General features: G+C 52.1%; 8 protein-coding genes across 8 annotated transcripts; 5 read left to right on the forward strand and 3 right to left on the reverse strand.

Moving 5' to 3' along the window:
* Positions 1 to 100: 100 nt before the first annotated feature.
* On the reverse strand, positions 101 to 1684 carry BDV14DRAFT_62040 (D-mandelate dehydrogenase-like dehydrogenase). The gene is made up of 6 exons (XM_073777164.1): positions 1616 to 1684; positions 1465 to 1533; positions 1188 to 1402; positions 705 to 1114; positions 393 to 632; positions 101 to 320 (listed from the first exon to the last, which is right to left on the reverse strand). The coding sequence occupies exons 2-6, from the start codon at positions 1506 to 1508 to the stop codon at positions 222 to 224; spliced, it is 1008 nt and encodes a 335-aa protein (XP_073628007.1). The 5' UTR covers positions 1509 to 1533; positions 1616 to 1684; the 3' UTR covers positions 101 to 221.
* A 378-nt stretch (positions 1685 to 2062) lies between these two features.
* On the reverse strand, positions 2063 to 4378 carry BDV14DRAFT_62086 (putative cell cycle control protein (Cwf19)). The gene is made up of 2 exons (XM_073777166.1): positions 3043 to 4378; positions 2063 to 2992 (listed from the first exon to the last, which is right to left on the reverse strand). The coding sequence occupies exons 1-2, from the start codon at positions 4363 to 4365 to the stop codon at positions 2171 to 2173; spliced, it is 2145 nt and encodes a 714-aa protein (XP_073628008.1). The 5' UTR covers positions 4366 to 4378; the 3' UTR covers positions 2063 to 2170.
* Positions 4379 to 4496: 118 nt separating this feature from the next.
* Positions 4497 to 6167, forward strand: BDV14DRAFT_173641 (putative ATP binding protein). Its single transcript, XM_073768766.1, has 2 exons — positions 4497 to 4656; positions 4715 to 6167. Exons 1-2 carry the CDS (start codon positions 4599 to 4601, stop codon positions 5869 to 5871), a joined length of 1215 nt encoding a protein of 404 aa, XP_073628009.1. The 5' UTR covers positions 4497 to 4598; the 3' UTR covers positions 5872 to 6167.
* BDV14DRAFT_173643 (uncharacterized protein) lies at positions 6168 to 7125 on the forward strand. The gene is made up of 2 exons (XM_073768767.1): positions 6168 to 6325; positions 6391 to 7125. The coding sequence occupies exons 1-2, from the start codon at positions 6202 to 6204 to the stop codon at positions 6810 to 6812; spliced, it is 546 nt and encodes a 181-aa protein (XP_073628010.1). The 5' UTR covers positions 6168 to 6201; the 3' UTR covers positions 6813 to 7125.
* A 27-nt stretch (positions 7126 to 7152) lies between these two features.
* BDV14DRAFT_62098 (purine-nucleoside phosphorylase) lies at positions 7153 to 8588 on the forward strand. The gene is made up of 2 exons (XM_073777167.1): positions 7153 to 7317; positions 7369 to 8588. The coding sequence occupies exons 1-2, from the start codon at positions 7189 to 7191 to the stop codon at positions 8425 to 8427; spliced, it is 1188 nt and encodes a 395-aa protein (XP_073628011.1). The 5' UTR covers positions 7153 to 7188; the 3' UTR covers positions 8428 to 8588.
* A 174-nt stretch (positions 8589 to 8762) lies between these two features.
* BDV14DRAFT_208896 (glycosyltransferase) lies at positions 8763 to 10390 on the reverse strand (the record flags this gene model as incomplete). The annotated part of the gene is made up of 3 exons (XM_073775518.1): positions 8763 to 9029; positions 9070 to 9966; positions 10370 to 10390. The coding sequence occupies 3 exons, from the start codon at positions 10388 to 10390 to the stop codon at positions 8763 to 8765; spliced, it is 1185 nt and encodes a 394-aa protein (XP_073628012.1).
* A 488-nt stretch (positions 10391 to 10878) lies between these two features.
* On the forward strand, positions 10879 to 17734 carry BDV14DRAFT_200315 (uncharacterized protein; the record flags this gene model as incomplete). Its single annotated transcript, XM_073773481.1, has 4 exons — positions 10879 to 11058; positions 11126 to 16037; positions 16551 to 16720; positions 16787 to 17734. The coding sequence occupies 4 exons, from the start codon at positions 10879 to 10881 to the stop codon at positions 17732 to 17734; spliced, it is 6210 nt and encodes a 2069-aa protein (XP_073628013.1).
* A 2049-nt stretch (positions 17735 to 19783) lies between these two features.
* Positions 19784 to 21815, forward strand: BDV14DRAFT_173653 (MFS transporter). The gene has a single exon (XM_073768768.1). It carries the CDS (start codon positions 19822 to 19824, stop codon positions 21541 to 21543), a length of 1722 nt encoding a protein of 573 aa, XP_073628014.1. The 5' UTR covers positions 19784 to 19821; the 3' UTR covers positions 21544 to 21815.
* The last annotated feature ends 100 nt before the right edge of the window (positions 21816 to 21915 follow it).

A 21915-nucleotide genomic window follows, 5' to 3' on the forward strand; every position in this document is an offset into this window, starting at 1 on the left:
CTTTTATCTATCTCCATCACTATCCCGATCTCTATCTCTATATGTACACTTATATTCTATGTTGTCTTGTTGACCTGGTCCTGCAAAAAAGGCAAAATGTTCCGATTAGCCAAGTTTATATACAGATCTAGATAGCTGATATATGTAATGAAATAAGATCTCTAAATAGGTAACCCCTTACCACATACTATGGCTAGAAGTACCCTCTAATCTATCTATACTTACAGGTCCGCCTGCTCCGGCACAGGACTCTTCAACTTCCCTTGCTCCAGCGCCAATCGCACATTCTCGATAGCCCATTCTTCCATGCCTGTTTGTGTCTGCAATAAAACAACCGTTAGTGTGAACGAAACCTAAGACAAAGATAGCAAGAAGGACATGGGAATGCCTACCTCAACAGTCCAAGTTCCCATGTGCGGCACAAGCAGCACGTTCGGGTTCGAGACAAGACCCGGGTGGACGGCCGGTTCGTCTTCAAACACGTCCAGACCAGCAGAGTAGACCTTGCCGCTGTCGAGCGCTGCAACGAGCGCAGCCTCGTCCATTACGGCGCCTCGCGCCGTGTTCACGATCACGACGCCATCTTTCATAGCGTTAAATTGCGGGGTGGAGATGATGTGGCGGGTATGTTTCTGCGCGCATTATCAGCACAAATAGGCCTCCTAACGTCAAAGGGCGCGAGAAAAAGAGGGTAGGAGACAAACATTCAACGGCAAATTCAAACTAATCACATCACTCTTCCCAATCAAGTCCTCAAAGCTCACATACTCCGCCCCCGCCGCAAGTTCCTCGCTCAACTTGCGCCGATTATGGTAAACGACCTTCATACCAAATGCCTCGGCCTTGCGCTTCAGGTTGCGGCCTATCCCGCCCATACCGAGGATCCCGAGCACTTTGTTCTCCGGGTCGTGGCCGAGGCGCGGGAGGGTCTTTCCGCGCCAATCGCCCTGGCGGAGGGCGTGCATTCCGTAATTGAAGTTTCGGAGCGCGCCGAGGATAAGAAACATGTTTACGTCTGCGGTTGCGTCGTCGACTGCTGTTGGGACGTTAGAGACGCGGAGCGGTGGCGAGCGCGCGCTGCAGGCGTGCGTGTCGACTTGGTCGTAGCCGGCGCCTGCATTCATCATCCCATTAGCAAGGGTACTAAAGAGGTGGATGTGGGAAGTGAAAAGGGAAAACGGACATACCGCAATGCGCCAAAAACACCAAGCTCTTAGGGAGGACGTTAACGAGTTCCTCGTCGAACATGCCTGTTATCGAGACGGAGTCGAAAGTACGGTATGCGACGATCACGCCGTCCAGTTTGCCGGCTTTGCATTCTGCGACGAAGTCTGCGCGGTTTGTGGCGGTTGGTGTTATGAGTTCTGCGATGTCGCTGAGGGAGTTCCAGGTTGAGTGGGCGCTGGAGAAAGCATAGTTTTAGGCCTGTTTGCTCTCGGAGGAAAGCCGAGGGGTGATGCGTACTGGACGATTGAGCCCAGGAGGAGGACCTTGGGTTTCGTAGACATCTTGGGACTCAGACTTGAGGTTCTACTGTATGGTATTGTTAGTATGTTGTACAATAGGGCTGAGTGAGTCACTGCATGACTAGGGTACAGTATCTATGGGGGAGTACCTTGCAGATTGTCGGAGGGGTAATGCGGGGTCAATGCGGGATGGCGAAGTTGATTAGAAGAGATGATGAGGCAATAGAAGATAGCAAAGACAGTGCTGCCTATCTAAGAGTCTAACAAAGTGCAGAAAGCGAGAGAGAGAGAGAGAGAATGAAAAAAAGACACGATGGAAGAAAGAAGACGCAGAGAGAGTTGGAGACGAGCCTCCCCCACGTGCCCCACCTTTATCGTTTTCGCGATAACTTCCTCCGAGGACACGGAAAAGTCATATTACTTCTACTGGCAATCTGTGGTTCGGGATATAGTCGCCGGGGCTCGTCTCGAGTCATCGAGTGTCTGCTGCTTTCCCGGAGTGTCCCCGGTCTATCGGCCGACACCGCGTGTGGTCCCCTATCTTAGGACTGAGAAGGGCATTAGGGTGCCGGAAAATTGAGAACGGATAAAGATAAGCTTGTCTTGCACATGCGCAATATTTTAGAAAGATTTGAAGGAATTTAGTAGATAGTGATATTTTCCCGGTTCGAGTTAATATACAGATTCATCCCATTGGGACAAAATCACCCCTCAACAAGCACTCTAGTCCAATCGAACTTCCTCCACCGGCTCTGGAACCCGCCAACGCGCCGGTCCCCTCCCCTGGTCCACCGTCCCTGCTTCTTAATCACCTCTGGAGCAACATCCAGCATACCTCCAATGACCTCCCGTGCAAAGAGATCACCCTTCGGCCACCGGTTGGCGTCGTCAATGATGTGACCGAGACCGCCATCAAGCTGGAACCACACGTGGAAGTAGGGCATTTCTTTAGCGATGGAGCGGCGGAAGGCACTTCGCCCGAGTCCCTGCTTGGACTTTGCTAGTGTATCAATGAGCTTGCGGTGCTGCGTCCACTCTTCATCTGCAGCGAGGATGGCCTCTTTGAAGAATGCGGGGGATGTTTCGCCTAGGCTGTAGGGAAGAGGGACGACTTCCATGGATGCGTGCCGCTTGCGGTGGGGCTGCGCGGCGTTCTCGTAGAATATCACGTCGCGGCCCTGGTCGTGGTACATGCGTGTGAGGCTCTTCATAAAGTTGCGGATCTCTTCCCATTCGTCGTCGTCGCATTCGAGGAGGTTGGTTCGGTGCTGAATTGGTACGATTGTTGCGCTTCCGGAGCTGAGTTCGGGCTCTGTGGGGAGAGACAGGTAGACTCTTGTGGCTAGGGAGACGATAGGAGCAACGGGAGGTGTGTTTGTGTCTTCGTGGTGACATAGAGGGCAGTTGTCGAGGATCCGATTCATCTTGTGTAGTTCGCTAATTGTGTTGTTCTTGAGGTTGATTTCGGATTGATGCACTCGGCGGGCTAGTTTGGAGGCATTGTCATCCATGTACTCTAGATCATTCTGTACACTGTTAGCATAGGTTGCCTTTACCTATTGAGAATGGAACTTACCTCGAACTTTCCGTCCTTTGCAATTCGTTCTGCAAGACGTCGTCCTTCTCCGCCAAACTGACCACGGCTTCTGCGCTCCTCTTGCACCATATCTTCGATGGTCATGTCGTCATTTTCTTCCACATTACCTCGCTCTAACCCTCGTTTATTCTGCACAGCTTTGACTTCATTCCGCTTTCCAGCAAGCATCCTATTTTCCATAACTCCGAGGACTGTAACGTCGGGCTCCTTTCGGTTAGCCATCGATGCCGCAGCAGCATTATATTGCTCTTCCAACTCAGCAGCTTCCGGAGCTTTCTTCAGCTTTGCTCTCATCATTTGCGCCTTGAGTTTGTTCAGCGCCGTGAGGTCGAGGTGCTGTGTCGTCTGTGCGGGTGGCTCTGTCTCCATTGGCTTGCCTTGTCCTTGAGCGCCGAACTCTTTCTCAGTGTCACGGCTATGCTCGCGTGGATCGCAATGAACGTTCTCTTGTTGCCTTCGCTCCCGGAACAGTTCACCCGTCGGCTTTTCCTTTCCAACGTAGCCTTCGCCGTACGTTTCACGACGATCTAATTCAGCCTCCTCCTCGCGAGCGTCATCGAAGGAACGTAGATCTCCAAAGCGCTCAATGGCTATCTCTTCCTCTGGGCGCCCACTTTCCTTCGCTTCTCTGTACACGCCCTTGAGCTTTGTCATTCTCCAGCCGGAGCCCGCGTCGCCGAATGTGTAATCGACCTCATGTTCCGCCGGCTCAGTCTCAATCTCATCTAGCGCTTTCCCATCTTTCAGGTCGCGCAGGTGGGTGTTCAATTCTCGATTGTGAATCTTGAGCTCGAAGTCTGCTTGCAGCATACGTGGTTTTGGCTCCTCCTTGCGGTGCGTCTTGTCCCGTCGCTGTACGTAGTCAATGTCCAACGCGGACGGCGCCTCCATCCACGCATCGCGCTTCAACTTGGTAGGCTCTTCTTGGGTAATCTCTGCGACCGGAGTAGACTCGTCGTCCTTCGCTTCTCGGTCATCACGGTGTCGGCGTTTATGATCGCGCTCGTCGTCATGTTCGGAATGCCGTGACCGTTTGTGTCGGTGACCATCGTCATCTCTGCGCTCACTGCGCCTGTCAGACCCTCTTTCTCGTGATCTTGAGCGGTGACGGTGTGAACGGTGTCGATGTCGGTGCTCCTTGCTGCGGTCTCGATCTCGGCGGTGGTCTCTGTCGCGGTCGCGTTCTCGGTCGCGCTCACGATCGTGATGCCGATGCCGATGCCTATCTTTGTCGCTCTTCTCTCGCCGACTTTCACGAGCTTGCTCCTCCGCAAGACTTTTCTCGAAATCCTCCAGCGTCATTTTATTCGAGCTGTGATGTTTGACAAAGAGACGCGATGACGTCGAGCTAGGATATGGTCGAGACCTTTTTGTTCACCGCCTTTGGCAATTTCCCCTCACTTTTTGTCTTTTTATCGGAGTCCCAAGAGCATCCCACTTGCAGACAAGAAACTGTTGATTTGAGTTGCAGCGTTTTGGGCTCATAGCTTTCTTCTCAAGAGCTGCATCTTATAAGGAATCTTTGAGCTTTCACAATGGCTACTTCCGCCGAGTCCACGGGGCCGGTTGCCGTCGTCTGCGTCGGCATGGCAGGTCTGTCAACGGCGCTCTGTTTTTTAAACGACAACACTGACTCGTTTTCATGAATTAGGCTCGGGAAAGACGACGTTCATGCAAAGGATAAACTCGCACCTGCACTCAAAGAAGCAGCCTCCCTATGTCCTGAACCTCGACCCCGCCGTCCACTCCGTCCCATTCGAGAGCAACATCGACATTCGCGATGCCATCAACTACAAAGAGGTCATGAAGCAATACAATCTCGGACCGAACGGAGGTATCTTGACATCTCTCAACCTCTACGCTACAAAAGTCGACCAGATCATTGCCCTCCTCGAAAAGCGCGCCGCTCCGAACCCCGAGAACCCCGCCGCTAAGCCGATCAAGCATTTCCTCGTCGATACACCAGGACAGATCGAAGTGTTTGTCTGGAGTGCATCGGGAAGCATCCTGCTTGAGACATTGGCGTCATCGTTTCCTACAGTTATTGCCTACATTATTGATACCCCGCGCACAAGCTCGACCAGCACCTTCATGAGCAACATGCTCTACGCATGCAGTATCTTATACAAGACCAAACTCCCGATGATTCTGGTGTTCAACAAGACGGATGTGCAGGACGCGGAGTTTGCCAAGGAGTGGATGACCGACTTTGATGCATTCCAGCAGGCGCTCCGGGAGGAAGAGGAGTCTGGTCAGTTTGGTACGGAAGGCGGAGCTGGAGGGTTTGGTGCTGGAAGCGGATACATGGGTTCTCTTCTCAACAGCATGAGTCTCATGCTTGAGGAATTCTACCGACACCTGAACGTCGTGGGATGCAGTGCGATGACCGGCGAAGGTATTGACGAGTTCTTTGAAGCAGTCGAAGAGAAGCGCAAGGAGTTCGAGAAGGATTATAAGCCAGAACTTGACCGTCTGAAGAAAGAGCGCGAGGAAAAGCAGGCATCTCAGCGGGAGGTGGAGCTTGGAAAATTGATGAAGGACATGAACATCAATAGACCTGGTGAGAAGAAGGATGAGCCGGAGACCGTCAGCGAAGCGGAGGAAGAGGAAGAAGAAAAGGCCGCGGCAATCGGGCGTGCATACGATCCCGACTCGGAGGGTAGTGACGACGAGGGCGTTCCTTCAGCCGGTGACGATGCAGGACTCAGCAGTCGCTACCAGAGTGCCCTGTCAGACTCGCATGCTGGTCCATCCGATCAGGACCTCTCATTTATGAGATACATGCACAAGAGCAATCTCAACCGGTAGGGAGCATTTGGTGGTCTATAGTCATTTTCCGGTGTTTCGGCGTTGGCCTACAGAGTACAGTCATATACATTTACACAATATAGCACAGCAACAATTTACGCGAAATGAATAATCAAAAGATCGACACGACCTGGAGCTCGATTACATCCTCTGTCAGATAATGTATCTGCCTTGCTCACGTGGCTGCTACATCATTGAGAATGCTGAGGTTGTACAGTGACATCATCATGATACCCTCACGAACACCTCTTATATTTCCCTAAGCTCCCCTCAACTCTCGTCTCCTCACAATCATAACAATTCAAAGCCAAACAAATCAATACCACAATCATGGATGTTTTCTACGCCTACACCTACACCACATCAGCCTGGCTCGGCCTGCAGGCCGCAGCACTCATCTCGGTGCCGCAAGCGATCTCGACGATGCTGCTCGATGAACCTCGTCCAGGAACTCGTACGTCAAGCTAAAATCTAATCCGCATGCCATTGCGATTCTCTGCTGACATGGTGGCATTTTAGCAACCGAAATCTACCTCGCCCGCTGCTACGGCTTCTCCCTCCTCACAGTCGCCGCTTTGACAATAATGCTGACTGGCTCAATCCCACTGACATCGGGCCTCTCCGACCCAATCTCAACCGAAGACCCGGAATCCGAATCAGATCCAAAGGCGCCATACGCTGTGCCGACGCTTGTCATAACGTCTCTCTTCCACGCGGCGTCCGCATTCTACGGGTATACACGATATGTCTCCGACGCTAAGGGTGTCTTCCTTATTGCAATTGTGGGGTACGGCGCTGCTGCTGCTATCGGTATCTGGTGCGTGCTCTTTGCAAGCAGCCACGGCCGTATCAGTCGTCGTACGGGCGCGGACAAGCGCACGGCCGGATTTCCGTTTGGGAACAGAGAGGCGAAGAAGAAGCATGCCGGGAAGGCGAACTAAGCTTCTCCAAAGTCCAAACACTGAGCTACCGAGGCAGGACCTAAGCAGAAGCTAGGCTGCTAGGGCATGCTTAGTTGGAGACTTGGAGTGCTTGTCTTATTGTTTGATTACTTGCAATCGCGCTTATCTACGGAGCCCGGAGCACGCCGGATGTACCTTACATTTATGGAGCATTGTTGAAGAGCTAAGCTTGCGCGATGACGGCGTTGGGGTAGTCTAGATAGAACTTTGCTCTGGCTGTGGGTCGTGATCGGCAAGGAGATTACCAAGGAATTTCATGGAGGAAGGAAAAATGAAAAATATTTCAATCGGGATCTCCCCCTTCGTAGAGTTTTGAGTTGTAGACTGCATTGCTATAGTCAATTGAGCCGTAAAAATGCAGCTCAAGTCCTTCTTCGCTGGAGCGTTGCTCGCCGCTATCTCGCTGCCTTCGGGCACGGGGGCTTCGATGGATGTATACCAAGCTCAGCCTAAGATCTCCCCCAAGGTCTTTATCGTGTCGATGGTGAGTCATTTGCACTCTCAAATATGATCGCAAACTAACCAACTATAATAGTTCGCTCCCGAAGCTGAAATCTGGCACGGCATCCCCGAGTTCAACCTCCTGGCGCACAACATCTCCCTGCCCGGTCTCTCCCCTCTCTTCCCAGACATCTACTGCACAAACACCCACGAGATCTGCCAGATCGTTACCGGTGAAGGTGAGATCAACGCCGCGACCACCGTTTCCTCCCTGCTCTTCTCCGGCCGCTTCAACCTCACAAGCACCTACTTCCTGCTCGCCGGTATTGCCGGCATCAACCCTGAGATTGGACCCACTGCCTCCGTGACCTTCGCTCGCTTCGCCATCCAGGTCGCACTGCAGTATGAGTTCGATGCGCGCGAGATCCCGGCCAATATGTCGACTGGATATCTGCCCCAGGGATCCACCACCACGGCTGCAGGCCAGTACCCGTCCTCCATTTACGGCACGGAAGTCTTCGAAGTGAACGACAAGCTGCGCAGCATCGCCGCTGACTTCGCGCGTAACGCGACGCTCGCTGACTCCGAGGCTGCAAAGAAGTACCGCGCTCTGTACGCTTCCAAGTCCGGCATCTACGACGCCGCGACCAAGGAACCCACCGTTATCGAGTGCGACGTTGCCACCAGCGACGTGTACTACTCCGGTCGTTTGCTCTCCGAGGCGTTCTCCAACACCACTGACGTCCTGACAAACGGCAAGGGAACCTACTGTACCTCTGCGCAAGAAGATAACGCTACCCTTGAGGCCCTCCTGCGCGCCGCGATCTGGGACCTCGTTGACTTCGAGCGCATCATTGTTATGCGCACTGCTTCCGACTTCGAGAGACCTCACCTCGGCGAGTCGCCGATGGAGAACCTGTTCACGTCTGATGAGCAGGGCGCTTTTGATCCTGCTGTTGAGAACCTTTACCGTGCTGGCATTAAGGTTGTTCAGGGTATTCTGGGTGACTGGAAGACTTTTGGCAAGGGTGTCAAGGCGCACAACTATGTTGGTGATATTTTGGGCAGCCTCGGGACTGAGCCGGACTTTGGTGCTGATGTGAAGAATGTGAAGAGGGCTCTTTCTACTTCGCAGAGGAGGTCGAGGAGGTAGATTGGCGATCGGTGGATATTGGATAACATCGCTTACCAAGAAAGAAGGAGTTGTATAGTATAGATGTGGTTCTTATAGAACTTCTCAGTATATAGATGCTGTAATAGACGAATGTATGATTCTACCAAGGTCCGAGGCTCGTTAAGTCCGTCCGCAACTCTTCAAGCACTCAATTGAGGAAGGCGCACCGGGAGCCGGGACACCGATCGCTCCTTCCTCATACACGAGTCGACACCTGATATAGCGAAAGCAGTTGGCGGTCGCCCAAATCGTCAAACTATCACTCTCTTCCACCATCCAATCTATCGCCGAATCACCCACTCTACGCAGCCTCTTCACACCTCCAACAATCCCCTTTTCAGCACCAATGAAGGCCGCGGATTCTCAACATACAAGATGCCTCTAGTCTGCTCGAAATGAACACTACCGTACCTGAGCAATTCTGCGAAGGTACCAGGCTCGTGGTCTTTGTCTTCGTTTTCCTCCTCGTCCCACAATGTCCCCAGAGCAGGATACTTCATCATCTCTTTTCCGCGATAGATCTTCTGCAGACTTGAATCTGCGAGAAGCGTCATGACTGCTTTCCATCGCGCTTTGATACTCTTTCGACTCCTTTGGTGCATCCAATCTCGTCGCAAGCACGTCGAAGAGTTGGTGTCCTCGCCAGCCGACAATGACTTCAGCTCGCCATGATTCGTCCAATACATCCAGCAACAAGATCTTCTGCGTATAATACTCGACTCCGCTAAATCCAGTTTCGAGGTCATCGAGCATGATAATGCGCTGCCATGCTAGGATCTGTGCGCCGTAATCCTGGATTGCCTCTGGCGAGTAAACGTGTTCCCAGCCCCAGCGATCTGTTTCTTCATCGCCATGGAACGTCGCCGATCCATGGAGAACGGGCGCCAAAAGTGGATTTTTGGAAATGCCTGTGCAGTTGGTGCGGTCCTTCCACAGGTACGCGAACAGGTCATGCCATCGCTTTATGAAGGGCGAGTTCTTTCGAGCGGCGATGAGATGGTTCGATATTCCTGTGCCTGAGCCACCTCCCATATGCATTACCGACATCTCAAAAGGAGTCGAAGGGTCTTCCAGAAAATCCCAGCAGATCCTGTCAAGGCGTCCAAACAAGATGTTTCCAACATCCAGCCAAATGCCTCCATGGACGAACAAACAAGCCCCACGAATTAGATCTGCGCTGTGTTGGCCAACAAATGGTCCGGCCATCTCGCGCTTGACGAAGACTGGTGGGACCATGTCTTCTGGGAGGTAATGGAGCACGTTATTTGGTGACCCGTCAACATGATCGAGGACACGAATCGTCCAGTCCTTGCCATTGAGGCGCGCCCAACTTATAACATTCCTTCTGCACCAGGACGGCATAGAGCGAAGACCAGCATGCCAGAACGCCCATACATTCTTCTCCGTAACGACTGGCTGGTATTGGTCTAGAGACTCAAGTATCTCTTCGTCAGACCGATTGTCGAGAGCTGCGACATGACGCAGTTTGCTGTGGAAGCCCTCGGAAACTTCGAAAGCCTGTTTACCTATTTTGTTCAGACAATCGATTCAGAGGAGTTTGAGGAGATGAGAGGTAAGCACTACCTACTTATATCACTTCCCATAGATGGGAAGTAGGGCTAGGTGCCGGCAACGCAGATACGCACTCTGACTTGTGGAACGTAGAATCAGGCAAAAACCATCAATATTAAGCCGAGATTCTTGCATAGCCCTCTGTCATGGTTGCCATGATCTCGACATTGGCAAGTTCCAATGGGCTTTGTTCAACCCCGCAGAAGCACTCCGACGGACATGGGTCGGATCTTCCCACCTGGTATTAGCACACTCGTATCCCTCGCCATTCCTGGGCGAACATGACTTCGGAGCATCTAGCCTCATCCTAAGGGCGCCGAGGATCCGGTGGGTCGCTGCTGAGACACACATTGGCTCGCAATCTCACCATGGAGCAGGCATCGTGATCCTTTGGTCTAGGCGTTTGACAAAGAATAGCGGCTTTATTAGCATGGCTATTTCACTGCCAGCCTCCCGATCCTTTATTTATCACACCGGACCTCGCAGCGGGCCGTCGCGCAGCCCACTATTGGACAATCTATGGATGCACCATCCTACCATACTCCATAGACCTGACTCGGATATCCCAGCTTCCTATATAATCAGCTGCAAGGTCCGCCCAAGTGATCCATCCCCGACCTAGACGGTTACTGCTAGCTTCTTGCCCTGGGTACGACCATCCGAAATTGTATGGTGCTTGTTGACGATAATGAGGCCCTATCGCTCTACCCCTAAGACTGCATTCCTCAGCACAGGAAAACTTCGCCTTTCGATAGCACTAGTAGCTTATGCTGAGGTATAGCTAGTATCCTCCTTCACGAGTCATTCTAGAAAGATTACTCGACATATCCTACTCACCTTCTTTTATATCACCAGAAGATGGCTCGCTATTCACCTCGTCAATATATGAGCCCACAGCGTCTTCTGTCAGATTCGTCTGAAAATGACGGGGCGTTCAACCATATTGCTATTGTTGGAATGGCCGGCCGGTTTCCCGAGTGTGAAAGTGTGGGTGAGCTTTGGGAACTACTCAAACAACAGAAGGCCACCCATAAAGAAGTGCGTATGACCGGTTGGAGTTTGATTCTGCGGATAAATTGGAGCTGATAATCATGAACGACACCAGATACCAACATCACGGTTCGACATCGACGACTATTACGATGCCAGTGGACAGAAGAAGAACTCGACGAAAACTCGCTATGGTTGCTTCCTCGATCGACCGGGCATTTTTGACAACCGCTTCTTCAATATTTCTCCACGAGAGGCGGCCCAAATGGACCCACTGCAACGCATGTTCCTAACAACAACCCATGAAGCTCTTGAAATGGCAGGGTATAACCCTGACAGTGAAATGGTCGACAGGGACAGGATATCGACATACTTTGGTCAATCAACAGACGACTGGCGAACCATAAACGAGCAACAAGGGATCCAGGCGCACTATCTCCCCTGCACCAATCGATCTTTCGCTCCTGGAAGAGTCAATCATCACTTCAAATGGGGAGGTGGGTACTATAGCATCGACACTGGGTGTTCGTCTAGTGCGACAGCAATTCACCTTGCTTGTAACGCCTTGCTTGCTGGCGAGAGTGATATGTGCATTGTAGGTGGAGGCAACTTATGTGTTATCCCGGAGTACTTTTCGGGGTTCAGTCTGGGGAGTTTCCTGTCGACGACAGGTGGGTGCAAGACCTTTTCTGACGCGGCAGATGGCTACTGCCGAGGGGAGGCTGTTGGTACAGTTATCCTCAAGCGCGTTGAGAATGCATTGGCAGCAAACGACAACATACTAGGAGTGATTGCTGCTACAGCTCGAAACACCAATGCAGGCGAAGACTCTATCACATATCCGGGAGAAAACTCACAGATAAAACTGCTAGAGAGTGTTTTGAAGAAAGCTGGAGCGACCGGTAATGAGGTCGGGTATGTTGAAATGCACGGAACGGGTACTCAAGCAGGAGATTTGGTTGAGATGAGCTCTGTTCACACTGTCTTGACGCTATCAAGAGACACGCCTTTGCATGTTGGTGCCATAAAGGCAAATATAGGGCACGGTGAAGCAGCCGCGGGGATTTCTTCGTTGATAAAAGCAGTGCTAGTTCTTCAACATGACACCGTACCAGGACAACCTGGTCCATTTACGTTGAACAGCAAGTTCTCTGACCTCGCGTCAACCACGATTCCCACTGCCAGAGGTAACCAACCTTGTATTGCACGCTCGAGTGTTGACGGGAAGAGAAAGGCCATAGTCAACAGTTTCGATGCAGCGGGGGGAAACACCAGTATCCTGCTGCAAGATGGCCCTGTACAGCCACATCAACGAACAGATCCTCGAACTCATTTTGTCGTTACTTTTTCGGCAAAAACCGCAAAATCGCTGGAATGGACCAGAGACCGACTGCGGAAACATCTTGAGCAGCATAAACCAAGAATATGTGACATCAGCTATACGACGACCGCACGACGGATCCATCATGCTCATAGAGAGGCGTATGTTGCGGACTCTGTTGAGCAGCTCCTTACCAAGCTCGAAGAGCCACCGCGGTCTTCACCATCCGCAGATTGTCCCTCGCTGCTTTTCGCTTTTACTGGTCAAAGCTCCCAGTACACAGCCATGGGCGCAAACCTTTACCATTCCTCCCCACGGTTTCGAAACTTGCTTATTGAGTATGATATATACTGTACCAAATCTGGCTTCGGTTCATTTCTCGATATGATAAAGAAGAATGTTACCGTTGCAAGTCCGTCGCGGGTGCAACTCGCTATAGTATCGCTAGAGATTGCTCTAGCGACTTTTTTGCAGACACTTGGAATGAAGCCAACCGCAGTGATAGGTCACAGTCTGGGGGAATACTCTGCGCTTTGCGTCGCGGGGGTGCTCTCAGTTAAGGATGCTCTATGCCTCGTCCACAAGCGCGCTGCCTTGCTTGAACGACACTGCGCAGCCGGTAGTTGGGGCATGATGGCTCTTGCGCGCGGTGCAGAAACCACCAAACGCATCCTCAGTGACACAGATTCTTGTTGTGAGATCTGCTGTTTGAATGGTCCATTTAGTACCGTTGTTGGAGGTCCCCTGAATGACCTTTATAACCTTGAAGAATTCGTTTCGATCAAAGGGATCACAGTGACCAGACTGAAAGTACCGTATGCATTTCATTCCACCCAGATGGATAGCATACTGGCCGAGTATGAAAAGGTCGTTGATGGCGTGGAATTTGGTACGCCCTCAATACCTATGGCCTCAACGTTGACAGGGGACGTTGTTACCTCCGCAGGAACATTCAATTCTTCCTACCTTGTCCAGCAATGCCGACAGCAAGTGGATTTTGTTGGTGCCCTAAAGGCCTGTGAAGCAAATGGTCTGATATCTGATAACACGATGGTGGTCGAGATTGGGCCTCACCCGGTATGTATAGGATTGTTTGCTCGATCCCTTCCCAATATTCAGCTTACCTGCATTCCTACCCTTCAACGATGGCAACCGGACTGGGAAGGCATATCAAGATGCCTGGCTACTGCGTACATGAAACATCATCCGGTGAACTGGGAGGCGTTCCACGACGATTATCGCGGCTGCCTATCCCTTCTAGATCTACCCAGCTATGCTTTTGAGGAGAATGAGTACTGGACGCCGTACAAGCGACAACGAGAAACCCGAGAAGAAGAAAGCCCTGTTTTCTCGACGACTTCTCTGCAGTTGCTCCAATACTCGAGCTCAGACAAAAAGGCAGCCGGTTTTGTATCTCGAGTCAGAGAGGAATTTCTGCTCAAAGCAATCCAGGGCCACCTAGTCGATGAAGTTGCCATTTGCCCAGCATCACTATTCCTCGACATGGTCTGGGGAGCGGCTAGTGCTCTCTCCACAACGCCAGCTCCCAACGACATACAGCTCGAAATTGTGAGCCTGGAAATGACGGCGCCTCTCGTTGTTTCAGCGCTTGACGCAGAGCAAGCAATACACGTTGAGGCCAAAGCCGAAGCAACTCGGAGTTCAGTCACTGTCAAAATCAGCAGCGTATCTCAGGACACCCATACACCCACAGAGCACGCTGGATGCAGTGTCATGATCCATGATAATCACAACACCAGCCATGGTACCAGTCTCTCTATCTGGTCTCAAGTGCAACGGCTCATAAAGCACCGCATCAGTGCCCTTTCTAACCCGCTCGATAACGGTTACTGCCATAAAATGGCGAAAGGGTTGTTCTACAAGCTCTTCGACAGTATAGTCGAGTATAGCACCCCGTTCAAAGTACTAGACAATATCGCAGTCGACAAATCCTTCCAGGATGCCATTGCTGAAATCGGAGTACCGAGTGTCACAGATCAAGGATCCTTCAGCCTTGACCCCTTTACTATGGACGCGCTAATCCATCTCCCTGGATTTCTGCTAAATTGCAATTTTGAAAAGCCAAAGGGGGATATGCATATCGCGAAAAGTATTGGCCGGGTGCTGGTTCTGGACACCTTCCTCGCTGGAACTCGCCCCCTGACGTGCTATGCGTCTATCAGGGAGCAGGGCGCTGATGGGACCACGATATGTGATACTTACCTGTTCAAGGATGCGACACTGGCTGTTATGATAGAGGGGATTTGTTTCCAGAAGATTAGTCGACGCATCTTCAGCGTGATTACGGGCGGCAGTCAGACAGTCACGGCTAACTTGAAGCCCAACGGGCCGCATATATTACCGTCACAGGTCAAAGCAGAGGTATCGTCAGACACCGTTCCTAGTTCAGAAGCTGAAGTCTCCCCATTTGGCAAGGAAGGACTATATTCGGTGCTCCTTCGCACCATTGCAGAAACGACGGGTGCAGATATCGAAGACGTCAAGTCCGCAACTTCCTTTACATCGCTAGGCATCGACTCGCACATGGGCATCGCCGTCATCGCAGAGGTCAATAAGGCTACAGGCAAGACCCTACCAGCGGCCTTCTTCAACAACTTCCCAACTCGTGCACAGGCGGAGCGTGAATTAAGAACAAGAGACGGCAACGAAATACAGGCTCTACCATCACAAGATTCCACCCCTCGCGGTGCCTCTTCATCGATAACGCCGCCATCGACGCCAGGAACGTCAAAGAATTACTCTGAACAGAGAAACATCGTCAGAGGGGAGGTTGAGCATAAAAAGAGGCCTGAAAACATAGAACAAGCACCGCCAAAGCCCAAACTAGTAGGGAAAGCCATCCTCCTCCAAGGCGATCCAACATCAAAGAAACAGCCACTCTTCATAGTTGCTGAAGCCAGCGGCTCCCTTGCGCCATACATATACCTTCCACCACTTCCGGACAACAGACCCCTCTACGGCCTCGAATCGCCCTTCTTTGCCTGCCCCGAGAAGAACACCCTCTCTGTCCCGAAACTGTCAGCAGCATACATCGAGACTATGCGCACTGTGCAACCGAAAGGCCCACACTTGATCGCAGGATACTCCTTTGCCGCGCTATATGCCTACGAAATGGCGTATCAGCTTTGTGTGCAGGGTGAGCCGCCAAACGGGCTGTTGATCATCGACATGTATGTTCCGCCTCCTGCACCGCCGATACCAAAATCATCATCAGAATCAGGACCAGAAGAGGACACGGAAGCAAACATCGAAACAGGAATGCAGCGGTTTAGTTCCAATATGTTTGGCAGTGGGCCGCTAGCCCAGGTATTCACCAAGGTAAAGAAGCTCTTCCCCGGGTTTACAGAAGCCCAAGATATCCATATGGCTGGGTCGCTGCGCGCTGCGGCGGTGTATTCTCCTATACCAATACCAGCGGACCTTGGACCAGCACAGACGCACATTATCTGGTCGACGCGGGGCCTCAATGAGAGAGCTGATGAAGGCTTCGGCGTGTACGATAATGAGGTAGAGGGACCGGCGTGGATGGGCGTCTGTGAGCCAGATCAGCTTTGGAATGAGCTAAGTGAGGAGGAGCGGGGAATGTTGCTGCGGTCATGGTTCTTTGCGCCGAGGAGGACGTTTGGGAGTAATGGATGGGAGGCGTTGCTTGGCAAGGAAATTCAAATTCATACAGTTGATGCGAGTAAGTCGGAAAGAGCTGTCTGGCAAATGGGAAGGGAAACACTGACATGACTAGATCACTGTTCAATGATGTCGCCGGGAGATGTGCAGAGTTTGGGAGAAGCCATGGGGCGGGTGGTTGCCTCTTGTACAAGGCTAGGATGAGATACCTCAGTCATAGGCCTCTGAGTCGAGGACTGAGGACCAAAGATGATGGTAACAATCCTACTGCTGGCCGTCTTTCATTTCCTGATTCCGTCATGCGGCACTGAATATGTATGTAGGCTGTTTCTGTGAATTTGAGCTGTGTTTGATCGGTTACCCGCCCTGATGGAGGGACAGTGAATGCACAGAGACACTCTGTTTCCTTTTTTCCATGGCTTTTTATTCAGCTCCTTGTGTTCCCCGCATTCCCATGCTTGAGATGTCTGTGTTTGAAGCCTGCTGAGATCAAATCGGGCACTGCACCTGCTCCCGCTCTAACTTTGCTATTATCACAACAGCATACCCACCTCACCTCTTCATCACTGTACAGAAGTCTATACGGTAAATATGCGCGATATACAGAGCGAAGCGACTTCTGGCGAAGGCCACGATGTTATGGCGCCCACATCTCATGATTACATTCCCAGACTCCACGTCGCCATCCACCAGCACCTGCAGGACGTGCCGGAGTTTCAACGACTATGCTTGGTGCGAAAACAGGTGAGGTGTAAAGAATTGGATTATGAAGATGCGCGAACCTAGCTGATGTTGATTTTCAACAAACAGGGATGGGAGAATCCAACCGGCGACCGTCATTTCACGAAACAGCGCCAGAATGCAGACAACGCTGATGCGAAAACGGCGACTTTTTTCTACAATATGATGCAGAAGATAGCGCGAGAGATGAATGAATACAGCAGCGCTTTGAAAATGAAGAGTTTTACTCCGGACCAGCTGTCTATTCTCGACATGTGTATGGCCCCAGGAGGGTACCTCGCTGAGGCATTGCGGCTCAATCCCCAAGCCAATGCAGTAGCCTTCACTTTGCCGCCAGCAGATGGAGGACATAATGTTCTCTTGCCAGAAATCTCGAAAGTCACCACGCGTTTCCTTGATGTGACGATGCTTGTCGCAGACGTGGGAGTTTCATTTGATGAGATTCCGGACGGCCATCCAGATGCGGACAACTTTCTCGGCAGACAGATCGATGAAGAAAAGCGATTTGACCTTGCCTTTTGCGATGGACAGGTTCTTCGCACACACCAGAGACCTGAGTACAGGGTAAGAAGGGAAGCAACGAGATTGACACTCACGCAACTGATCATCTCGGTGTCGCACCTCAGGCAGGGCGGGACGATGGTCGTCCTCCTCCACAAGCTAGAAGCTCCTGATACCGTGCTTCTTTTGCATGCCTTCGACGGATTTGCCAGTGTTCGACTTTTCAAACCGCCCGTAAGTCATGCGACACGGTCCTCATTTTACATGATCGCAACGGATGTCAAGAGCCAGAGTCCGGAGGCAAAAGCGTCCATTGAGCAGTGGAGGAACACTTGGAAGATCGCAACCTTCGAGTTGGGCATCGAGAATTATGCATATGACTCTCTGGTTTATAAGGACGATCCAGATGTTGAAAATGTGGTGGGGGAGTTCGGACCGCGGCTCATTGAGATGGGAAGGAGAATCTGGGCTGTTCAGGCCAATGCGTTGGGGAAAGCCTCTTGGATGAGAAAGTAGGGATATTGAGGTGGACTGTTCGAAGGTCATGAGTATCTGGATATGGCAGGGCGATTGTCGCGATTGGTTAGCTAAATGGCCATAAACGTTAAATGAAAGCGAGATTGATGTTATTTCTCTCACCTAGACCTCATTTGACCGTCTAGATGTCTTGTTGATCTCAATCACCGAGTGTTAGAGCGGTTTGCTTCTACGCTGGCGATGATAAAGAAGGACGGGAAAAAGACTACCTCACTGAGTGCCAGACGCCGTGCTTACCTAGAATGACGTGCATAAACCTGCAGTCAAAAAAAGAAGGCACGACCCGTGCGGGATATGGCCAGAGAAATCGGAAAGAGCGACCCTGCGCCTTCAACACTGAGATTGGCAGGAGCGATTCTGGTTGTCCGGTTTACGAATACAGAAGCTACGAGACTGCGGACACTTGCACTACCAAAAAATCTCATGAGATGATGAAAGGCAACCGGCCTTTCCTACGGTGATGCGGATTTTGTGACCTATCTGACGCCGCTCATCCATGTGTTGAATGACACCGCCAGAACCTCGGCATCTCCGCTATACGAATCACCGGAGAAGGCAGGAAGAACAGCATGCGGGACATAAGCGAGGCCGACGAGTATGCCACCTCCAACCATGGAGACCCCCACGGAGCCCCGTTCACAAGTTCTGCTAGCTGAATGGCACCACGTCTCTGCGTTCCGGATCTCATGTTCTCAGGATTCTTATCTGCGCCAGAAGGAGCAAAAGACCCGGCTACGAGCCTACAGAGTACCAATGCGCCAACCACAGCCATCAAGCGAACAGAGCTGCGCACAGCAGCGAATCCCGGCCGATACAAGCGCAGCGTGCAGGCCTTCCAGCGACTCGCAACCTGTCAGCTTACTCCAGCGCTACTCCATAGGTTTCTCCCTGGACCCCAATAGTCCACCCCGCAGAAATGTTTGGCGCGCTTTCTCTCCACATCTGGACTCCGACTGGAACGCCCACTGGGATCCCGAAAACGCTCACCGGGATGCCGATTCTTGCCAAGTGCTGGGCCAAGGAGCCGAGAGGCGATATCATGATTCAGTCTGGGCTCTCGTTTTGTTTACATGGCATGGGTGTGGCAGCTCTTCTTGGGGCTGGATGGGTTGGAAGTTTGGTACTTGCCACCACAGCTCGCACATCTGTCCTAGCTCTCAGACTGCGGCGTAGGTGGCTGATGTCCTACACAGGAGAAGTAAACCCACAATGGAAAGTTTCTGGAAAACTGTCAAGGAGCACGCAACATCCGTATGATCTTTGAGACGTTCCGACTCTTGCCGATGCAAAACGGTGACCGCTAGATGCCAACTGTCAGCAGACAGAGCAGAGACTTTCAGGGAGAAACCACCCCACAGATTAGCCCCAGCAAAACAATCGTGCATCGAACCAAATGTGGGAGAGAGTCGCACAGTCGAGGGGAAGAGAAGGAGAGCCGAGTTTCTGCTGGGGGACCGGAGCCCTACTCCACTCCCCAACCGGCTCCGTGACCGGCAAGCCGACGGCGCAGGAAACGATCTTCGGAGACCGTAATGGCCACGGAGCAAATACTTATGGCAGTCCTGCAGCCGAAGCAAAAGCAGTGCAATTCCACGATAAAAGACTCAGATCTGCGTGAATGTGTCGCAAGAAAAGCCTCGTTTTGCAGTGTCGGCCATTCATCGGCAGCGAAGCAAGGCCGTAACAATTGCCATCGTCATGCCACGGTGCTTTGACTCTGAACCAAGGCAGGCGAAAGTGGATCAATCTTCCGATCAGTTGCCTGGATAAGTTCCTGGCCGATGTTTTGCCGTTCGGCTCACGGAAAGATGTCCAATCAGAATGCTGGGGAAAAGTCTTCTCGGCCCGCAAAGTGACGAAATTGCCGGGGAATCCGTGGTTGAGTTGCCCTTTTGCGACTGGTCTCGGCATGCCGACGCCGAATCTCGGTTTCCACTCTCCACTGGTGACATAGTGAACCATCGGTTCCGTTACAGGTACTCGCCAATCTTGCCTCTTGGGTCAAAAATTCTTTCCTGCTGTTGCCCGTAGTAAACAGGTTTGTCACATTTATAAAAACCCCGGGGATGCCCCCCAGAAATGCTAGTCCCCAACCCCCGACAATAACGGCCCCCGGGAAAATCACAATGGCTGCCACGAAAGAAACATCAACCATGAAGGACCTCAATGCTGGCAAGGAGCAGAGCCAGGATGAGCGTACTACAACATGGATTGTTGGCGGCAAGTTCAGAGACGAGAAAGAGCACCTTGCTTCGCATACGTCCACGCGGGGAGACGCTCAGGAGGTCGACTTTGACTTCCCTCCCACAGCCATCACTCCCCGGCATATGGAGAAGACGGGCGAGGATGTGATCGAGTTGACCTTCCTCGAAGGCGACCCTGAGAACCCCTTCAACTGGCCCCTGGCTAAGAAGTGGTTCATCTCCCTCATCCTCTGCTGCATGACGCTCTTCGTCGGTCTCGCTACAACCGCATACAGTTCCGGTATCAACAACATGGTTGCTGATCTTGGTGTCTCAACCGAACTTGGACAGCTGGGTCTGTTCACTTTCAACTTCGTCTGTGCCCTCGCTCCCCTCTTCCTCGCCCCGTTCTGTGAACTGGTCGGACGACGAGTCATCTATGTCGGTGCCTTCATCTGCTTCTCCATCATGTTCATCGGTCTCGCCCTCGGCAAGAACATCGCTACAATCCTCGTCTGCCGTGGTCTCCTCGGTCTCTTCGGTTCCGTCGGTACTATCCTCGTCGGTGGAACCTTCAGCGACATGTTCACTCCCGATCACCGTGCTGTCCCCATGGCGGCCTTCACATACGTTGCTATTCTCGGTACTGTTGGTGCCCCCATTTACGCTGGCTTTATCGACCAGGCAATCGGCTGGCGCTGGATCGAAGGTATCCAGGGTCTCGCCAACATCCCCCTGATTCTCGTCGTCGCCTTCTGTCTCCAAGAAACCCGTGGTGGTGCCCTCATGCAGAAGCGCGCCAAGCTCCTCCGCCAACAAACCGGTGACGAGCGCTACAAGAGCAAGTCTGAGCTCGAAGCCCCAACTCTCAAGCACGCCCTGCACAACTCTTCCGTCAAGGCCGTGCACATGCTCTTCACCGAACCCGCTGTCATGGCCTTTGGCATGTGGATTGGTTTCGCCTGGTTCGTGACCTTCCTCTTTCTCTCCGTCATCCCCATCACCTTCTCCGAGAAGCGCGGCTGGGGTGAGGGTGTCGCTGGTCTCCCCTACATCTCCCTCTGCATTGGCACAACAATCGGTTTCGCGACCAACTTCCTCCAAATCAAGAAGTACGAGCGCATCGCCAAGGAAAGCGGCCGCGCCGTTACCCCCGAGGACCGTCTTTACGGAGCCATGTTCGGCGCCATCTGGCTCCCCATCGGCCTCTTCATCTACTCCTTCACTCAGTACGGATACCTCCACTGGTCTGGCCCCGCCATTGCCCTTGCCCCCATCGCCATCGGTATCTTCTACATCTTCGAGTCGACATACTCCTTTACCTCGGACTGCTATGGCGAGTCCTCCTCGTCTGCCATTGCAGGACAGGGTCTCCTCCGTAACACCCTCGGCGCCGTGTCTCCCCTCTTCGCCTCTCAATTTTTCCACAACGTCGGTAGCCAGTACGCTGGTCTTATCTTGGCTATCGCTGGTACGGCGCTTGCTCTGATCCCCTTCGCCTTCTTCAAGTGGGGCCCTAAGATCCGTGCTCGCTCCAAGCTCGCTGAGACAATGGGTGAGGATGATGAGAAGAGGGAACGCCAGGGGTTCCAGGTTCAGCGGTAGATGGGGGATAAGTTGCATTTTGAATAGGCGTTGCTTTGGTATGGCATATGGTTTGTATGTCTCTTAGCGGTTCACCTGCATTTTCATGGGTTCTGCATGTGTATGATTAGCATTGAGTTACGGTGCATTTTATGACAATTCATCACTTCCAATCTTGAAAAATTTCTTCCCTTCCCTTCAGTAGCAAGCCTTTTCGGCTGTAACCCTTAACTATCTTAATTCCGAGACGAGCTATGTAGCGGAGAGTACTACTTACATTGAGCCAAGTTCTGGAGAATATATGTCGTGATAACCGACAGCTTTTCATTCTCTTGTCCGACGATCGCGTAGCCTCAAAAGGCAATAGACCACGAAGCGAGCTTGCCAAAGAAG

Source organism: Aspergillus stella-maris (assembly GCF_047715825.1).
Source record: "Aspergillus stella-maris strain CBS 113639 unplaced genomic scaffold BDV14scaffold_28, whole genome shotgun sequence".
Lineage (NCBI taxonomy): Eukaryota > Fungi > Ascomycota > Eurotiomycetes > Eurotiales > Aspergillaceae > Aspergillus > Aspergillus stella-maris.